Source organism: Eleutherodactylus coqui, chromosome 13 (assembly GCF_035609145.1).
Source record: "Eleutherodactylus coqui strain aEleCoq1 chromosome 13, aEleCoq1.hap1, whole genome shotgun sequence".
Taxonomy (NCBI): Eukaryota; Metazoa; Chordata; class Amphibia; order Anura; family Eleutherodactylidae; genus Eleutherodactylus; species Eleutherodactylus coqui.
The window spans coordinates 21,665,196-21,684,994 of record NC_089849.1 but is presented as its reverse complement, the minus strand read 5'-3'; the positions used below and the strand labels follow the sequence as shown (position 1 = coordinate 21,684,994).

The 19,799-nt window shown below is 49.2% G+C and overlaps 1 protein-coding gene across 4 annotated transcripts in view; it reads left to right on the top strand.

Annotated features, from left to right (window-relative positions):
• PKIG (cAMP-dependent protein kinase inhibitor gamma) overlaps nucleotides 1-19,799 on the top strand; it is a 92,727-nt gene extending 72,928 nt beyond the window's left edge. For all 4 annotated transcript variants that reach the window (XM_066586473.1, XM_066586474.1, XM_066586472.1 and 1 more), the window contains 2 exons: nucleotides 16,971-17,142; nucleotides 19,024-19,799. In XM_066586473.1, coding sequence (XP_066442570.1) covers nucleotides 16,995-17,142; nucleotides 19,024-19,103 — 228 coding nt within the window. In that variant the 5' untranslated portion in view covers nucleotides 16,971-16,994 and the 3' untranslated portion in view covers nucleotides 19,104-19,799. The remainder of the gene's footprint in view (nucleotides 1-16,970; nucleotides 17,143-19,023) is intronic.

Sequence of the window (19,799 nt, the reverse complement as noted above, 5' to 3'; positions counted from 1 at the left end):
CAACACACTAAAAAAAGGCGGATTTGACTACTTGATGCACTCGCTACTGATGCACTACCAATGCAGTCTAGGTCTGCTCTGATTGGCTGCTCACGTACGGCCATCTTGGTTTGTGCAGGACCGGAGGGTTACTTTGGGGGTTCGTTCACACGACACACTCTGTGAAATCCATGTAAAACAATGGCACAAATCTGCGGCTGTTCTTCTGCATTTCTTTGCAGCAGATCCGTACATTTCCGTTTTTACGGTGATCCGTGTCGGAGTTCTGCACGCACATTTTGCCTATTAACGGGACTAAAGCTGTGTGTATCTGCTGCAGTGTTACAGCGGGATTCCGTGCAGGACATTCTGCGGCGCTAGGTACCCTAAGGGTATGTTCGCAGCGGAAAATTCCACAGCAAATCCGTGGCTTTTTGGCGCGGATCCACACACGAAATTTGCTCTGTCAATAGGCAAAACCCACATGCAGAACTGTTGGCGCGGAAAATCGCGTTTCGACATCAAGAAGTATCAAGTCATTGCCACATCGGAAATCTACATGTGGATTTTGCGTATTGAGAAGGGGGAATTCCGCGCCAAAAAGATGTGGACTTTACAATGTTTTATTTAGGTAGAATTTACGCAGTGGACAGACCCTAAAGGCGCCTTCACCTACAGCGGAAAATCCGCGTCAAAGTCTACATCCGCTGTTGGCGAGGGCTTGGATGCCGATCCACGGCTGATTGCACCTCTTCAAATGAAAATCCGCTACAGATTTGGATCAAAATGGTGTGGATTTTGGTATTAGTTCAGATCCACACCAAAATCCGCCATGTGAGTACGCACCCTGAAGGCCTTGCTGTCTTGGGGGGACCCTTATCATAGTCACCCGGGTAGTTATTGGTGCAGGAGTTCTCCAGAGAGTCAAACTCTATTAAGTGGCACCAAGCGGGCACATTGTTCCCGATACAGTTTGTAGTTTCTGTAGCTCTTGGTGAAGTAGTCCTGGGATGTTTCTCCACTCGGTGCCGGCTACAGGTGTAGTGTCCCTGTGTACCCCACATATCTATTGGTCTCGGGTGGCAGCTGAAGGTTGCAAGTTCAATCCCCAATGGTTCAGGTAGCCGACTCAAGGTTAACATCTTTCCATCCTTCCAAGGTTGGTAAAATGAGTACCCAGCTTGGTGGGGGGTAATAAATAATTTACCTGAAAGTGGAATAAGTTGGCGCTATACAAATAACAAGTCCCTTCCCCTACTAGGCCCTCACACCTGCCCAGGTTGGCTTGCTGTCTCCTCTCTTACGGCTTTTTATTTTAGGTACCTCCAAAGTCCTCATCGAAAAGAGGACCATGAAATTGAGTACGTATGCTGAGTCCTGATTGCTGCCATCTCAAGCACTTTTAAGGGGTGTTCCAGGTATTTAACCCCTTCCAGTATTGATGACCGCCCCAGGATAGGTCATGCAACAGTTGATCAGCTGGGTTTCGCTGCTCAGATCCCCGCCGATCGACTATTGATGACTTATTTTAAGGATCGGTCATCAATGCTGCAAAAGGCTTATATGCTTGGAATACCCCTTTAAGAGACTTGTTATCCTTAAGGGGCTGTCGGGTTCCTGAGCTTTGGCAGGCGCAGCTTGCCGTTAGATCATCCATTTCGATGGCACTTTTCTCGTGGCGTTAAAGAATGATGCGTTATTCTAGCTTCCTGGTGCTGCAGATTTAGAGGGGTTGCCCAGATACATGCCAGTGCCCGTTGGGGTTAATAACCTGTTCCGCTTTTATCTTGCCTGGGGTGAGGGGCTTCCTATGAGACCAGCCGCCTCGTTACGAATGTTGAGCCGTTCTTTCCCCTTTATGCTGTTCTCATGCTCGCCAGCTATAACGAGTAAAGCGGTGACCTATCGGTACTCATGGGGTTAACCGCGCCGGGCTTTGATCCTTTGTGACTACGCGGCGCTTCCTTCGGCTGCAGCATAATAAGGTGGACTGGCGCTGGCAGATGATATGAGCTGGCGAACGTCTGAAGCTTCACAACGCTGTACACGTGAATACAAACCGCTCTGCGGATTGACGTGTGAGGAGGCTTATGGGAATCCCCCCCCCCCCCCCCCCCCGCGCCGGTAAGGAGTCACCGGAATCGCACGTTAATAACCTCGTCTGACAGAAACCAGTTTTTATAAGGTCATTGTCTGCCCGGGTTAACCCTTAGGGGAACGCTTTTATTGTGTTTGGCGGTGAGAAGATGGCACCTGGGGCGCCCAGTACCCAGATGCTGCCACTAAAATAGAATGTGATATTGGCCCCTGGACCCGATCAGATGTGGGAATACGGACACGGAGTAGCGATTGGTTTTAGGCCTTTTTTTCATCTCTTTGTTGTCTGTGTGTAAATAAAGGGACGGCGAACGGACCGTATTATTTTATGGCGCAACAGACTTTACGCAAGACACGGACTGCGGGGAAAAACGCATCGCGTGCGCTATTGTAATTCATTTTACGGAAGAACACTTGCTCATTCAAGTTAATGGGGGAGAAAAAAAACACGGGTGCCGTCTGTGTGCAAGTGCGTTTGTGTTTTTGGTAAGGCTGCAAGGAAAAAAAATTGGGCTTCTGTCTGTTTTTTGGAAACCTGGCATACAGAAAAAAAGCGAACACACGGACCGAATACGGATGCCACGCCGAGCTGTAAGCGTATTGAAAAAGCCAATTTGGGCGTTTTTTTTAATGCAAGTGTGCACCAGGCGATGCTCAGTGATCCAACTTTTGTGCTCTTTTGCCCGCTGGAGTCACATCTTTCTGATTCTGACGCTGGAACTGGTCATCTGCATTTGTAACCCATTGGTGCTAAGGAACAGCGAGTTGTGCATCTAGGCACGTTCGTTGGTGCACCATCGTTGTATTCGGCTGCCCTGTTCATCAGAACAATTCTTGACATCCTCCTCTGACCCCTTTTGGTGACTTGTAGCTTGCGTACACCAGGATCCCCTTTTGCTGGATGCTTTACCATGATCGCGCCATTCTCTGTATACTCTCCACACCGCTGCATGAGAAAACCCCAGAAGATTGGCCGTGAGACCCCGGCTAGTCTAGCACCGATGACCCGGCCTCGCTGGAAGTCGCTCAGATCGCTGGATTTTCCGATCTAATGTGGATTCACTCTGAAACTGATCCACGGAAAACTTGTCACGTGATTTTATGCCGCACTCCGGGGTCACGGGGAGAATTTCCAGACAGGGGAGCTCTGATCATGAGTTGACCGGGGTCTCTAATAAAGTGGCCATCCAGTGTGAACTAGACCTAGTAGAGTGACAGCCTCCTCAGCGGCGCTCATACTTGGTGGTGGCTCGCTACTTGTCACGGTGCCGCGTCTTGTATCGCCACCACGGACAATCTACACCACGCTCGCGGTACGAGGCTTATATAAGAGCACATTATCAATTGTTTCCAAGTTTTGTAAGAACATTTCTCCGCTCGGCGGGGTTCCAGCCTTCTCCTGCCCAGGAGTTTATAAAGGAAGATTATCCTGTTGTTCCACGGAGACTTAAGTAACTGTTTTGGCAGCAGAGATCTACGGAGCTGCCATTACCGCTGGCGACGGCAGGAGGGTAAGAGGCAGGCACACAGAACGCCTGTCAGTCTCCAGGATCTTCCCTACTTAATTAGTGTTGTGGTTTAGAGGATATTGTGTTTCTACTCCTCTAACCTCATTAGGAAAGCCGTGACGCTTCTATGTATGAGCTCACCACCGTCTTATCTGGGGGCGACTTGTGATCCGACACACATCTTGAGGACATCTGAGGTCTCATTCTTTTAATCAAATTGAAGAGCGATGGCAAAGACCGTATTTCTGGAGGACCCGACACCTGACGCGTGTTACATGGGTAGCCTATTAATTTCAACAGTCTTTGTGTAATGCTTCGTTTTAGCTGTAGTGGCGCTGTAGGAGGATTGAACACTTGCTGCTGATCACTGAACATCCCACTGGCAGGACCACTTATGACTATGTTATGGATGGGGGACCCTTCCAAGGCTCACTTATGTGGACGTATGTATCCTATGTAGTAGCATAGTATGCTAGGCTGAAAAAAAAAAAGGTCCATCCACTTCAGCCAGTCCCCCTCCCACACCACCACCACCCCTTGTTGATCCAGAGGAAGGCAAAAAGCCCCCAATGAGACAGAAGCCAATTTAGATAGACATCTAGTCCCCTCTTAAACTCCTCTATGGATTTTGCCATCACCACGTCCTCAGGCAGAGAGTTCCACAGTCTCACTGCTCTTACAGTAAAGAACCCCTTTCTGTGTTGGTGATGAAACCTGCTTTCTTCTAGATGTAGCGGATGCCCTCTTGTTACCGTTGTAGTCCTGGGTATGAACAGATCCTGGGAGAGATCCTTGTATCGTCCCCTCATGTATTTCTAGTTATTTGGTCGCCCCTTAGCCATCTTTTCTCCAGGGTAAATAAACCCTGCAGCTCCTCCACAGGGCAAATGAAATATTACATAGTGCCCATTCATATCAATGGCTTGTCTAAATAGTACCAGACAGGACAGTCCTCCAAACGCTCTCTAGTGTGACCAAGATGTGAGAAACATGAACAGAAGAACCTTCCCTTTTATTAAAGGGGATGTACCAAGTTATAAAGTTAACCCTATCCACAGAATAGAGAATAACATTGGTGGCAGTCCGCCCACTGAGACCCCCACCGATCCTGTGAACATGGGTTCTGGAGGTGTGAATGGAGCGGAGATCACACATTTATGCGCAACCGCTCCAGTTGGACATTACCAAGCGCTCGTCAATCGTCAATGCTCCCATTGAAGTGAATGGAGCTCAGCACATATGTGGGGCCCTTCAGGAGCCCCGTTCTCTGGAGGTTATCCCTTATCCTGTGGCACCACCCCTTTTAAATCAGGGTGACTAATTGGGTGTATGACAATGGGTTTTCTAATCTGGACAATCCCTGAGCAGTCAGCGGTGCCAATAAGACCAATGTGTGAAGGATGGAGATTTGGGAGACCCTGGCGGGTTAGTCACCAGAAGGGAACTCATTTTGGGGTTAGGAGAACTCGTTAGCACTTGTGGCACAGGTTTAGTAGGGCACGAGGGGGCACTTAGTGGGTGCAGTTGTGCTGATTAGTTGAGCCGGCAGTCTTGCCCGTGTCCTGCACCCACATTGGGATAATACATGTAGTTTTATAAGCAGCTTTTCCTGACCGTGTGCCGGTGACAGCCATGAGACATTATTTCATCCTCACAGATGACTCACTCCCAGATACACGTTATTGCAGCTCCTCGAAAAAAAACTCAAACGATTTTCAATTCTTTGTTCTCTGTTAATGCGATCGATGGACGGTCAGATGTACGGAAAACTGGCAGGAGTTCCGTCCCCCAAAATCACAGGTATCTGCCTGACGTATATATGACCCCGCATTACGCGTGGCAGTAGAATAGCCGCCTCGTTCCTAAAGGGGTTTATATAGGAGCCGCCCGCTTCACTGATACGGATGCCGATCAGCCGGAGGACCGGTGAGTTTTTCAGAGGCTTGGGTTTTCTGATTTGGCTTGCAACCTTAGTCAGATTGTGAAGGTCAGATATTGACTCCTAGGGTAGCTGCCTTCCAATAGGTGGCGCTGTGCAGGAGGATTGTTCCATCACTTATTTGCATAGCTTTTTCCCAGGGAGCATTGCAAGACTTGTAAGACTCCCTACATTCTAGTGATGGTCTCCACAAGGAGAAACATTGCGGAACTCATTGGGGCTTCTGATCCAGCTTATCCAGATCACTCCTTGTGTCTTAAAGGGTAACTCCACCCAAATTGGATGGTTCTCCTTTTACTGGATAACCATTCACTTGGTTATTTGGGATTCATTGGATCATCTTAAATCCGCACTCCTCAATATGCCAAGGGCGCATGTCGCTGAATGACGGGGTGAGTTATGTCATGTGACGAGGGTAGGACTTGTCATGGCCTGAAACCACATTCTGAGCCGTGCCTGAGGCTACGCTGCCCTTGTAGAGCATTGGTTTGTAACTTGTTGCTTTCCAGCTGTTGTAAAACTACATTTCTCAGCACGGACAGATAACCGCCTGCTTTTCCCTATTGCGCTATAGGATATTCCAACTCTCCACAAACCAGTATTTTTTGACCCAAATATTGGTAAACCCTGCAAGAATAATACAATATAGTAGAATTTAGTAACCTGGCATACTTGGCACCGGCCGCAAAGTACATTGTAGCATTTTCCAGACTCTTACCCATGCACTGGGATTTAAAGGGGGTTTCCAGAATGAGCACCGCAGTGTCGTCTTAGGTCATGTGACCAATGAATGTGATGTTGCATGCCTAAGAGTGACTCTGTCCCAATCAAGTGAATGGGACTGAACTGCTATACCAGGCACAGCCACTATGAGATGTTCGGCACTGTGCCTGATATGTAGTGACCTGGTCGTGGTGCTTACTTTAGACAGCAGATCTGTGGAGGTCCCAACCAGAAGACCCCTACCAATCTAAAATTGATGACCTATTCTGAGGATAGGTCCATCAATAGCTTGTACCAGCATCTAAAGTTATCCCTTACCCATGGGATTGGGGATTACTTTATAATTGGTAGATGTCCGTCTGCTGAAATACCAACTGATGCTGAGAATGGGGGTCCCGACAGTCCCCACATGAATGTAGCGGAGGTTGCACATGCCAGTTGTCATTTCATTCATTTCAATGCATCGGCTGAGATTGCTGAAGGCTCATATTCTACAATTGTCAGTGCTGTCTTTCAGAGCAATGGAGGATCGGTGGTGCGCCTGTGAGACCACCGCTCCGCTGTCGGGATTCCCGTTCTTGGGAGTCAGACCACCACCAATCATATTATCCCCTATCCTGTGGATAGGGGATAACTTTAGATCTTGGAGTTGTTCCGTTACAGTCATCAGCACTCTCACCCTGGGCACCATGATGCCAGGGATTCCAAACGGTGGCACTGCGGCCTCTGATTGGCAGGCTGTGATCACCTGACCTCCACTGTCAACAGAGACCAGAGGAATTGCGGGGCTGCAGTGCTGGATTGTCGGGGCTGAGGCTGAGGATGGGAAGTATGCTTTTGTTTTATTCTTTTCAGTCATTTGGCACTAATTTTAAAATCTGACTTTGTCACCAGAGAACCCCTTTAAGCAGAGGCGTAACTTGAAGCTCCCGGGCCCCGATGCAAAACCTGTAACAGGGCCCCCAACTATAATGCTTTATTCATATGACTGGGCTCCCTATATGAAGAAGAGAGGCCTTATGGGCCCCCTAAGGCTCCTGGGCCCGGGTGCAACCGCATCCCCTGCACCCACTATAGTTACGCCCCTGCCTTGAAGCGTCGGCCTGCTAATCTGGCATGAGGATTAATTCTGTCCGTTTGCAGATTATCAGTTTTTGTTTTTGCGGAAGCATCCTGCCTTTATGACATACGACATTCCACTCTTTGTGATATATACAGCATGTCTCTGCTGCATCCACATTGTACGCATTCCTCTTAAGCCCCTAGACAGCAAATACTTGGCACAACATCCTATTACAGAGAGCACTCCGCCTTCTACAGAAACGCATTCTTCATCTGGACATAGATCCTGATCCATCCCCCAAGTGTCATGTTGGGGAATGTCAAAATGTTGCAGTTTTTTTTTCTGGCCACTAGATGTCAGTATTACAGGTTATAACCCTGAAAATAACACTCTCGCTCTACAGCCTGCTGTGAAGTCAGTCTTCTATCATCTCTACTAGGGAGGGTTGCAATAATAAAAGTGGCAGCAGTTATGCAGTCGTTCCCGTTCCCTTGCGCAGTCCGCTGAAAGACCAGCGAATGACGAAAAAATGCAAACGGTTATCTGCGCGGTTGATAACGACTCTGCCATCATCACTCGTTCCAATAATTTTTCACTCCGTGTAAAAGCACCCTGAACGCCACTTATTAATTATACAGCTAATCTAATACTCTCAGGATTAGTTAATGTAAGGAGATGCTGCCATCAGGAGAGGCTGTGCCACTGTTGTAGACACAGCTGGGCATGATATGGAAGCGGGCACTGGTGCCCTTGACATTTGACGTCTTCCATATATCATTTAGGTGTCTGCAGGAATTGCTGTGGGAGGGCATCGGCGCTAATTATGGCTTCCATGTGTAATTAAGCTGTTCCCTTCGTGTCGTCGTCCTTCACTGGTTCCCAGTCTGTACAAAGGCGGGACATTGACTTGTATTTACTTACTGGTTGCAGCGCTGCTCTTGGCCACCAGGGCCGTCACATAGTGATCCCTTTCAGTATCTCAGTGGGGGGCGTTTGGTCATCTTTTAGAGGTTCGTTCCTCTCATAGAGCTGCATGAAGCCCGCGTTACATCTGCAGTATTTAATCAGGTGGTATGAGATTAGTAAAGGTCCACTTTTTTGTTTTCCAGTAACAGTGCCTCTTTTCCCTATAGGCCGTGTCTGGTATTACATTCATTTTAATAGATACTAGAATAGCCCACAGGCAAGAGTGGCGCTGTTTTGGTAAGACTGCACTCGTTCCATAGAGGGTCAAGTATGAGATCCGTACAAATTGATGCTGGTGTGAACTTGCCTTTACAGCTGGGAGCGCGTTTCCGTGCTCTACATGTACAACCTCCACTCCATTCATGCTGGGACCTTCACGACCTCCGTTCTCGGAATCACTGAGGGTCCCAACATTCGGACCCCTACTGATCATAAAGGTATCCCCTATCCTGTGGAGAGCAGAGGGCTTTTCAACGTGGCACGACCCCTTTAACTGTTGAGGTTCTCCTTCAGTTTCTGGGGCAGACCCTATTCTGGGCATTGTAGTCCACTGGGCCCTATTACTGATGGATCCGGCACTTCTGTTATTCCTATTGCTTGGCTCCTATGATGGAAGCTGAGCGCGGCCTTAGGTGACCCTCTCTGACCTGTTCCTGTCTGTGGACAGCCATGTCATATCGGATCAGTGCCTGTGGGATGTGAATCGTCATCTGGTATCGATCACTGAATGTCACATTAAAGGGGTTGTCCAGAACTTTACTACGGAGGACCTTAGGATAGGTCATCAGTACTAGATCGGCGGGGATCAGCCTCTCGGGATCCATACGATCCGCCAATCCCCACACTCGCTGTCAGTATGGACAACGCTGAAAGCAGATAGCCCCGTCAACATTGCAGTGGCCCATGTTGGTCTTGCAGCACATTCATAGGAGGGGGTTCTTTACTGTAAGAGCAGTGAGACTATGGAACTCTCTGCCTGCGGCCGTGGTGACGGGGAACTCTATAAAAGAGTACAAGAAGGGCCTGGATGCCTTTCTTGAGTGATACAATATTACGTTATATCACAGATTACTTCAGAAGGGTCGGTGATCCGGGGATTATTTTGATCACCAGACTTGGAGTCGGGAAGGAATTTTTCCCCTTGAATGGTGAAAATCAGCTTCTACCTCAATGGGGTTTTTTTTTCCTTCCTCTGGATCAACATTGGGAGGCTGAACTAGATGGACATGTGTCTTTTTTAAGCCTACATACTATGTTACTATATAATACCAATCCAGACGCTGCAATGTTGACGGCGCCATCTGCTTCCGGCTCTGTTTGCACTGACAGCAGGGTGGGGATCCCGAGAGAACCCTCTGCCCATCTACTATTGATAACCTGCCTTGACAATGATTTTGATGGCCTGTGTTTAGGATAGGTCACCAGTACTAGATCTGTTGGGGACTGACGTGGCCACGGCGCTGTGGCCTCTTCATTGTATAGCAGATACAGCGCCATACATATTGTAGTGGTGGTGCCTGGTATTGCAGCTCACTTTGAATTGCAGAAAGGCCATGTGACCGATGAATGTGATGTCATAAAACCAAAGAGGTAGCAGAGACTGGATGGCACCACGGCCCCTTCACACAGCGGATCATTGAGGTGCCAGGAGCTGGACCTCCACCGATCTTGTATCGATTGTCTATCCTAAGGCTAGAACATCAGAGTTCTTAAAGTTCTTGACAAGCTACATGATTAGACGCTGTAAGTCATGTTGGATGCTGGGCCTTATAGTTCAGTGGGAGAGGAGGTATCCAACTTCTGCTGCAGTCTGGAACATAACTCCTAGGACGGTACGACATAGGTTTTGCGATACGTAAATGGAGCCATTTGGTGCAAATTTTTCAAAATTCGCAATACTTTAGTACTTGACCCTCCCGGCATTTTATTCCGTAGCGTAAGACGATGAGACGGAGCGCCGCCGCATCTGATGCAGATGGGAGCCATCTGTTCTGGTAACACGGGGGGGTCGCTAAAATATTTCTCCAAATCCCCGCTCCTCGTCCGTGCGCCGCCAAGGCCTTTTAAAGTAAACGCGCTTTTCCAGCGGCGCATAATTAGAATATTTGTGAAGCGGGGGAGGTCGCGGTCGGGTTAATTCGCCTGTTGTTATGGATATTGACCCATTAGGGAAATTCTAAAGATAGAATGGCAGCTTTACTGTGAAGACGCGGCGGAACGGCAGCGCCGGCGATGGAGGCACGGTCATTTCTCGGAGGCGGCAGCTGAATGGTAATGAGGACGCACTTGGTAGGAGAGCAGCATTTGCATGCTCAGAATAAACCCAATTCCCTCTTCAGACTGGCGAAGGCGAGCGCAGGATTATTTACGGTCGCTGTTAACCACTTCACGACCGGTTTTAAATTGCCTTTTAAAAGAGCCGCCGATCTATCCTGTATTGGCAAAGAGGAATTTAAAGGGGCTGTACCAGGTAATCAATGACAAATGGCCATTCAGTACCCCTACAGGACGAATGTGGTACTACATGGTGAATGGACATGTTATAGATCATAGAGGGTGCATAACTGGGGAGCCCCCAGGATGAAGGGGACATAGTGGAATTGGTTCAGATTTTCCGTAGCGTCACATTCCATCCCATTGGCGCTGATTTTGCTGCGGATCTACGTCACCTCTTTAATTGAGACAGTGAAATTGGCTGCAAAAATCGTGTCAAAATCTGCACCAAACATTGCAGATGTTGACCCGAATTTGGTGTGGATCCGCGACAAAATCCACAGCGCAAAATATGCTGTGGATGTTTGGCGCAGATCTGCATATCAACGCACCCAGAAGGGGATTTTGCATATCAGACCTTTATTAAAAGTAATAAGCTTACCTCCCTCACGGGGCATTTTGTCCTCCTGCAGATGACATCATTGCGCCGCCTGCGTCACATAGAAGGCAGCGGATCCCAGCGTGGCTTCTTGCATGGGCGCTGGAAGGAGGAGTGGTTGGGACAAATGGCAAACCTCCCGGGATGGTGGGACACCGGTCCAAAGACCACCGCTGCCGAGACTGTGCCGCCGCCTCCAGGACCGTTCACACAGCAGAATGTTGACACGGCGTAATCCACGTCCGTTAATAATCCGCTGGATGCCACGATAATCTGCATAGTAGTTCATGAAACGCTGATTTTTCTACATTTGGATTTTTAAGTCCACATTGTGTCAATAGCAAAGGAAACTTGACACCTTGGCGCAATTTCTGCACTGCGAAAAATCCGTACCCTTTCGCTACGTGTCCCGAAGTAGAATTTCAACCTTTGTGTTTCCTTCGGGATAAGCGGCTCAGATAGTACTGACAGCCCCTTACTGAAACAGCATGCCTGCTGACTACACCCCTCAGCCTCCTATCTTGGGGGGTGGGGTACGGAAAAAAAAACCTAGGGTGTTGCCCATGGTGACCTGCAAAGTGCAGCCGGCATTTTCCTGGTTGCTATGGGTGACCACATTGTTACTTCGTATCCCTATATGAACGCTCCCCAGGTCCTGCACACTTACAGCTCTGTGCATGCTGGGAGTTGTAGTCTATCACCAGCCTGAGAGCCGCAGGTCGGAGAATGTCTCCATAGGGGATCTGTAGTCGGTTTGGCGTAACGGAGCTGGAAGTCCGGGGGGAACGGCCCGGATCGATTCCCTTCTTACTGGAATTTAAAGGGATATTCCGGTCTCAGACTTGTATGGCATATCAACAGCACAGGCGGGAGTCCCACCTCAGGGACTAACACCTACCATGCGTTAGCGCCCCCGTACTGACCCTCAGTGTGGTGTTTGGGGGTGATCAGGCGGACGACAATAACCAAGCTCCCTGCGCCATGTTGTTTCCAAACCCCCCTAGAAGTCAATAGGACTTGCACAGTTAGCTACACTGTTTCCATACCTCGGGATCCGCAGACGTATAGACCGCTGCGCTGTTTGCAGAAATCCAATTGACTTCTAAGGGAATTATGGAAATGGCGTAACTCAGGCGACCGCGGTTGTTTCCGTCATCCCTGCTGCATCGCCGGTGGTCGGTCGTGTTTTGTCAAGTAGGGAACATCCGTTTACCAAAAGAAATATTGGTGGGGCTTAAAGAATTTGTACCACAGTTAACCCCAGGATAGGTGATCAGTCCGATCGGTGGGGGTCTCTGATATCCCACTGATCCTGAGAGCAGGGGTCCCGTGTCCCCTTCTTGTCACTGCGAGTTCATTGCACCCACCTGCACTGACATGGAGATTGAATGGCACAAATAGCCGGGTACAAGGGCTCTGCCATCTCTAACAGTCCCATTGAAAACAAATGGAATGGAAGCACGCTGCCACTCCAATCAGTCTCTTCATCAGCCCGCAGTGAGAAGAAGAGGGGAAACGGGACCCCTGTTCTCAGCCATTTCCAGCAGTTTCATTGCAAAACTACATCTCCCAGCATGCCCTTCTGCTAGGGCATGCTAGGAATTGGACTTTAGCAACAATTGCTTCAATGCATCTAAATGAAAAGGTAATGAAGTAACTTGTGAAATAGTCTTTGGAAAAAAATGTAAAAATCTGCCCCCTGTTTTTTTTGTCTACAGCTCTAATACAGATCTATGTGTCTCCATGGTTACAGACTACATACCAACCCTGTGTAGTCTGATCCTGTTGTCTTCCCATCTGCCCTATACTTCCTGCTAATCTACATACCGTAGTAAAGGGCTGGGAGTGACACATGACTGCAAAGTCAGACTCCAGACTACTTGTTTGTAGTCTGTAACCATGGAGACACATAGGATGCATAGGAGCTGTATACACAAAACGGTAGCAGATTTTTAATGAAGAATATTTCTTTTTTTTTTTCCATGCAGTGGAGCAATAAAATACAGTGAAAAGTGTAAATCTCCTTTAAGTGCGCCCTTCCTTTAAATGTAGAGTTGGCTGCCATGATTGCCCGGCCTGCAGGATGCCCACTGTGATATCCATCATGCAATTCGGGGACATCGCAGCGTGGTGCAGCATGGATGATGAGAGGGAATGTCCGCCCCATGCTGCACTGATGTCCCCGGCACTGGCTGATGGCATCTCCTAATCTAGTGGAGCGGCGAGAGCGGCGACAAGTCTGAATGCTAATTCTCTCATATTGATTACCTCCATGCTGGAAGCGGGTGCGAGCGGTCAGCTGTGCAGCACAATGAATAGACCGCCAACAGCAAGACACCTTGTACTGAATGTGAACAAAGGGGGGCAGCCATGTGTGCCGGCCGTGTGATGTATGAGGAGGCTCGCCGCCCCCCCTCGGCGCTGCGGCAGCTTTTCTTTCTCTTTTTTAGTACGCTTTTCTGTATCTTTCTGGCTGTTTACGTGAGATGCAATGTAAATCGACATTCATGTTCGGCCCTCTCCTGGCTCATCTGTTTTAGGATTTTTTCCTAGCTGTTCCTCAGTTGTTCCTCCTGGTAATGTACATTACTACTTCGCTTGAAAATTGGTCGAGTCTCCCCATACTCTGACATTGTCACCGTAGGAACATTTGCTATATACTAGAGGAATTGTAGCACCCAGTTATCAATTTGTTGCTGCCCTTCCCTGAGGATTAACAGAGGAACATCACGATGGAGAATTCTAAGAAAAAATGCTGCAGAATTACTGTTTTATGGCCTATTGGTGCCAGAACCGATCCTGTAGTTTTCGATCACTCAGTTAAAGGGGGCCAGCGCAGCGGATGGGAGAACGTTGCCCGCCATGTTTTTGGATCCGGCGGTGTTGCTCTATGGATGCCGGACTCATGCAAAAAGTGCACCATCAGTTGCGTCTGGCTCCAGCAAAGCCGGTAGGACCCCTATGATGCCCCCACAGGACCTCCGATAATCATGTACATACTGAGCTCTACTTGTACGTAGATGGCACTCATGCTTTCTACTCCAATCCCATCCAAAGCTGCATTCAAAAATTCTGCGCTCTCTCTTTGCACAAGCTCACAACTTCCGGCCACCCTTACTGCGTCCATCTCTATACAGAGAAAGTGACAGAAGTCACCCGTACCGTTACGGCAGGGGTCCAACCAACGGGGACTGGGGCTGCCCTGCCTGACCGCCCCGCACCCCTTCATTCTGTGGAGTTTGAGGGATGTGACTGCATAGTGAACTAGTCATATTTGCCATGCAGGGCAAAGCATAGCAACTGTGCCTAGGTGTTCATCCTAGCAGGGGTCATTAAAGGGGCTGTCCAGCTGTAAACTATTAAGGGCCTGTCCTTAGAATAGGTCATCAATAGTAGATTGGTGAGGATCTGCTGCCCGGGATCTCCACTGATCAGCTATTTGCTGGCCCTTACACTCATGCACTGAGCTGATTTCTGCAGGAAGCAGACAGCTCCGTTCCCGCTGCAGTGGCCAGTGTTGGTATTGCACACAAAGTGCCTACTGAAATGAATGTGTGCAATACCAAGCCTGACCAATGCAGTGGGTACGTAAATCGGCTCTGTGCAGGAGTGCATTGACTAATACCGCCAAACAGTCGAGCGCCAAATTCACCAATTCCAATCTGGTCTATTACGCCCTCTAAAATTGTCATAAAACGTTTTCAGGGTGCTTGATAACTATGTCGCCATTTCATGCAGTGGCGCCTAAGTGTGGCAGGTCGGAGCCCAGGTGAGCTATGCCGCCAATCGAACGAGCGTCCGCTGTTAAGTAACTACAAAGCGGCGTCATCCACTTCATTAGCCGTTAATTCACTCCTGACTACAGATGTCTAATAGCCTAATTGTTCCTGCTGTGTGCCTAGAGCGGGCACCTGATCCTGGCACAATGCCACCCGGGCACCTGATCCTGGCACAAGGCCCCCCGTAGAAAGACCCGGGATTAGCCCTCACAGGCTGCATTGTTCTCGGCTCTTTGGTCTTCATGATGTTTGATGACAACAGACCATAATATAATGGAAGCCAACGCCGCTCACAGACCTGCATACAACGTGTCACATGCAAAGCTTTCGTTAAACTGAATTCTCTAGTCACATCCAAAGCTGCATTCGCCATTCTGGTAAGCTGAGAGCTGAATGTATGATGTAGAACGTACAGCACGCTGCGGAGGCTCGGCTATGTGGTGAGAGGTCTGGCTTTCACTATAGGGTTGACAGATTTGTTTTAGCAGCAGAATTTTGATTGCAGCTCTGGAGGTGAATGGAGTTTAGCACATGGCTTTAGCTATCCTTGTAGGACTAGATGGCGGCACCCGTACGGGCGTGTAGTAGCACTGGGCACGCAGGGTTGGATGTCGACCTGGTAGCACGGGTGGCACAGTGGGGGATCATTCCAAGATCTGCTGCCACACAGCTGTGCCCGCCAGGCAGCTCTCACAGTCTTGTATACACAACCTCTACCCTCCAGCGACCGGCGGTGGCACTGGCGCTGCGGGCGGCTGCCCTGGACCCCACTTCAAAGTTAAATCTCCCCGTAATTCCAGGACACGACTGGACTTTGAAGCGACTGCCAAGACGTCTTGGATCGTCTGCAGCTTCACTCGGAGGAAGTTTTATTTCTGGACTTGTTTATGCCGACTGTCTCAAATATTAGTATTAGCCGTTATTAATGCGGTACGCGGCCTAATGCGGAGGATTGGGGGGGTCATGTGACCACCTGCAGCGGAGAGCTTACAATCAGCCCCCTTACCAGACTTAAAGGGACACTCCTGTCCGATGTCACCGGTGACAACTAGAGGTACCTTTTACACGGGACGACTAATCGCTTCCTGCATGGGGGGTGCGAGATTGCTTGCTGCTGCGCAGGGCAGTGTGTCTCCTCTCCTGTGCTAACCCACAGGCAGGGCTCGCTCGGACGGGCGGATGTCGCCCGCATATTGAGCCAGTCACACCTGAAGATTCTGCCCTGGGACCGGAGGGGGTATAACCGCTGTAGTTATTCTTCTCCAATCCACGTCACGGATTTCTGCTGCGGTTTCCACTGAAAGCTGTGTTGGGTTTTTCAAAGGCAGATGGGGGCGCTCTTGGGTATTCTTCTCAGTCACCAGATATGTAATGTATCCTCCGCTCCCCGCTGTATATCCATGTGTCCCTGTGGGGAGTATCCCTAATAGTCGCCCCATTACTGACTGCTCACATTCATCCCATCCATCATCATCGGTGACCAAGGACTGGGCGCTACACTGCCGCCATCTGCTGGACAACAGTCAGCACTGCAGTATCGATAAAAAAAAATGCTACCACTCTAATGATGCCCTACAATATGGGGCACCGTGCACCTAGGTCACTGGTCAGACCCATCCGCCATTGTAATAGATCTGCACAGATGTAGCACAGCTGAGTTTGTCATTTTGCTCAATATGCCATTAGTATCTATCATTTTCGAGTTGAGGTCCTGTGCTTTAGGATAAGCCATAATTGAATAATCGTGGGGTCTGCCTGCTAGGACCCCACTGGTCACTAGAATGACGGGACTGCAGCTTTGATGCAGCACAGCGCCACTCTCAGGCCAGCACTGGGTCCGTTTTGCACCTTGGCGCCATTCGCTTGAGCAGGACGGAGGGGCTCTTGTTGCCATCCAGCCTTTCTAGACCCCAGAATGACAAATGCACTGGTGTTTGTAGTGATGCTCGTAATGTAGTGGTGGCCACCCAGCTCCGGGGGTCTTGTATATGTTATGGTGGTCTTCACGCTCTGATATATAACTCCGGTCTCTTTCTCCTTCCAGAGCTCATGAATCTGATATGACGTTATGGACGTGGAGACGGCGTACACGGAATTCATCACCTGCGACAGAAGCGGCAGGCGGAATGCGGTCCCGGACATCAAAGGCGAATGCGGCTCTACGGGTGTGAGGGAGCTGTCGGAGAACATGGGAGACCTGTCCATCCAGGGAGCAGGTGGGCCGCACGACCATGCGGGGAGTAAAGGGGGTTCTTGTAGAAAACCGTAATAAATCATAACCCTGTTGGCTGTCAGTGAATAGAACATTCTAGTTTATATCCTTAAGATTTCTCACAGCAATTGTATCCAGTCCAGACAATCCTCTGTGATCGAAACAGTCAGCAGACTCCAGAACGTTCCTTTTTAAGGAGTTAAAGGGGTCTTCCGGGGAAAGACTAGACTCTTGATGAGGTGTCCTCAGGATAGGTCATCAGTAGTTGATCAGCCGGGGTCCGCTGCTTGGCATCCTGGAGGATCAGCTGATTGGGCACCCACTGTCAGCACTGCTACACACAGGAATATGTAGTGGGAGCCACTGCTCCAACACCTGTGTAGTGGCCGGGGTTTGTAACTGCGGGTGCAGCTCCTATTGATTTCAGTGAGACATCAGCCTGCAATTACAAGCACCGGCCACTGTGTGTAGCGGCGCTCTCAGCGAATGCCAACTCAGCTGATTGTTCAGGATGCCGAATGATGGACCCCAGTGGATCAACTATTGATGGCCTATCCTGAGGATGCATCATCGATAATATTTCCCTGGCAGACCCCTTTAAGGGCCTTTTACAGGGGCCAGTTATTCCGCCTGAATGTTTCTCTGAACGCTCATTCGCCCGACAACCCGGCGATGTACCGGGGCAACAATCAGCCGACAAACGAGCAAATGCTTGTCAGTTGACCATTCTGTTTTGGCGGTCTATTTGCCCGTGTGAGCAGGAAGATGTCGAGCCGGGCTTGGGGGGGGGGGGAGGGGGGGGTGCTGCGGCCTCCACTTCTGGCCCACTTCCGACACCGGATCACGACATCATAGGGGGCTGTTTGTCTCATTTCAATTACTCCCCCTGCCCCCTTCTCTGTCATGGCCGAAATAAAACAAACAGCCCCCTATGATGACGTGACAGGCAACAGAAGGGCAATACCACATTATCCGGTGTCGGAAGTGGGCCAGAAGTGGAGGCTCTAGCACCACTGGACCAGGTAAGTATTTCCCCTTCCTGGACAACCCCTTTAATTGAAACCATTTCTGTCTCCACTAGGGGGAGCACACTGCTTGCCGATTTATTGGTCTGAATCACAGCTATACAAATCTCTTTGCACGGAGTGCCCTCTAGTGGTAGTTGCAGGCAGACAGAATTGTATAATTTAACGCGACCAGCTGATTTTGGGACAGTTACCCCAGTGTGTAGGTTTAATGCCAGCGGTCACCCAATCAACTGATCGTCCGGAGTCCTGAGTGATGGACCCCAGCCAGTCAACTATTGATGACCTATCCTGAGGACACGTCATCAATAGTATTCTCTCTGGAAGTGTCTTTTAAGTCTTTAGAGACCTGCAGGACAGCGTAAGACTATCGCCAACTCTCAAACCACCAGCTTTCTACATTTACAACACACATTTATGGAAAGTGATCAGGTCCTGTCCGGGGGTCTGCTCACACTTGGGATGGGGGGGTTATGCGCATTTTGACACACATTTTTCTGCCAATCCGCAGCAGCGTTCAATTGAAGGGTGCGGTCTGCTGCAGAACTGTGTCAAAATACAGAATTTTATTATGAGAGAAAAAAAGGGAATTCAGCCATCTCTGCCGTCACACCAAAGGCCCTGGAAACCTTCCTGCTTTTAGGAATGCCCCTGCTGGGGATTATGTAGACTGGATGTCATTGTAGCAAACTGTCAGCTGTGAAAAGTATTAGATCTGTCTGTACTTTCAGCCTTTGGATGTAAATATGAATATTTCCATTCACTGACAGCAAGCACAGGAGTGGAAAAGTTGGGGGATTGTGACGCAGTCTATATAAACATGGCAAGGATTTGAACCTCTTTTATTCCTTTTTTCCTAGAAGGACAAGCAGAAGCCGCGACCTCCAATAGCGGGGAAGGACAGACCCCCGAAGCACAAGATGGCAGCTCGCCGTCGTGAATCGCTTGTGTCTTGCAGACATCGATGCTGACTTTTTTTTTTCTTTTGTACAAAAAGAGACCACTGAACTCTGAGACCGCTCACACGGAGCCTCCGAGCGCGGCCGCAGGCGGACTATCCGGTGATCGCTACGAGTCCAAGAACGGCATCACAATGCAGGACTCCACACGCCACCCGGTGGCGCAATACGGTCATAGCATCTTCTCAAACTCCACGTGACCTCCTCTTCTTGCCTTAGCAGATGTATCTTTTTCCTTTCTAGAAGAATCATATGCAATATTTCTTTGGGGTGACGTTTTGCGGATGGTACTGCCCCCTTCTGTACAAGTATGGGATTATTTATTGTCCGTTCTGCCCGCGGAGACCTGGCGGATGTAGGAGCGGAGATGACGTACGTAATACGACAAAGCACTGCCTTATACCTTCTGAGTGGACCAAACCGATCTCCGATCTGGTGCCGGGCGCCCGACTGCATCAGACTGCCAACTTTTTTTTTTTTCTTTCTTAGTCCACATTTTTTAGTGCTCCATCTCGGATTGATATGAAATTGCGCAGAAGTTGGATATTTAGTTCGCACAAGAAAATAATGGTGTGACTTTTTTTTTCCTTCCGTTTAGAACAGAAAAATATATATTTGCCCCTAAAATATGATTTTGTGTGAAAGAATAATCCAATAAACACCATTAAGACACTAAA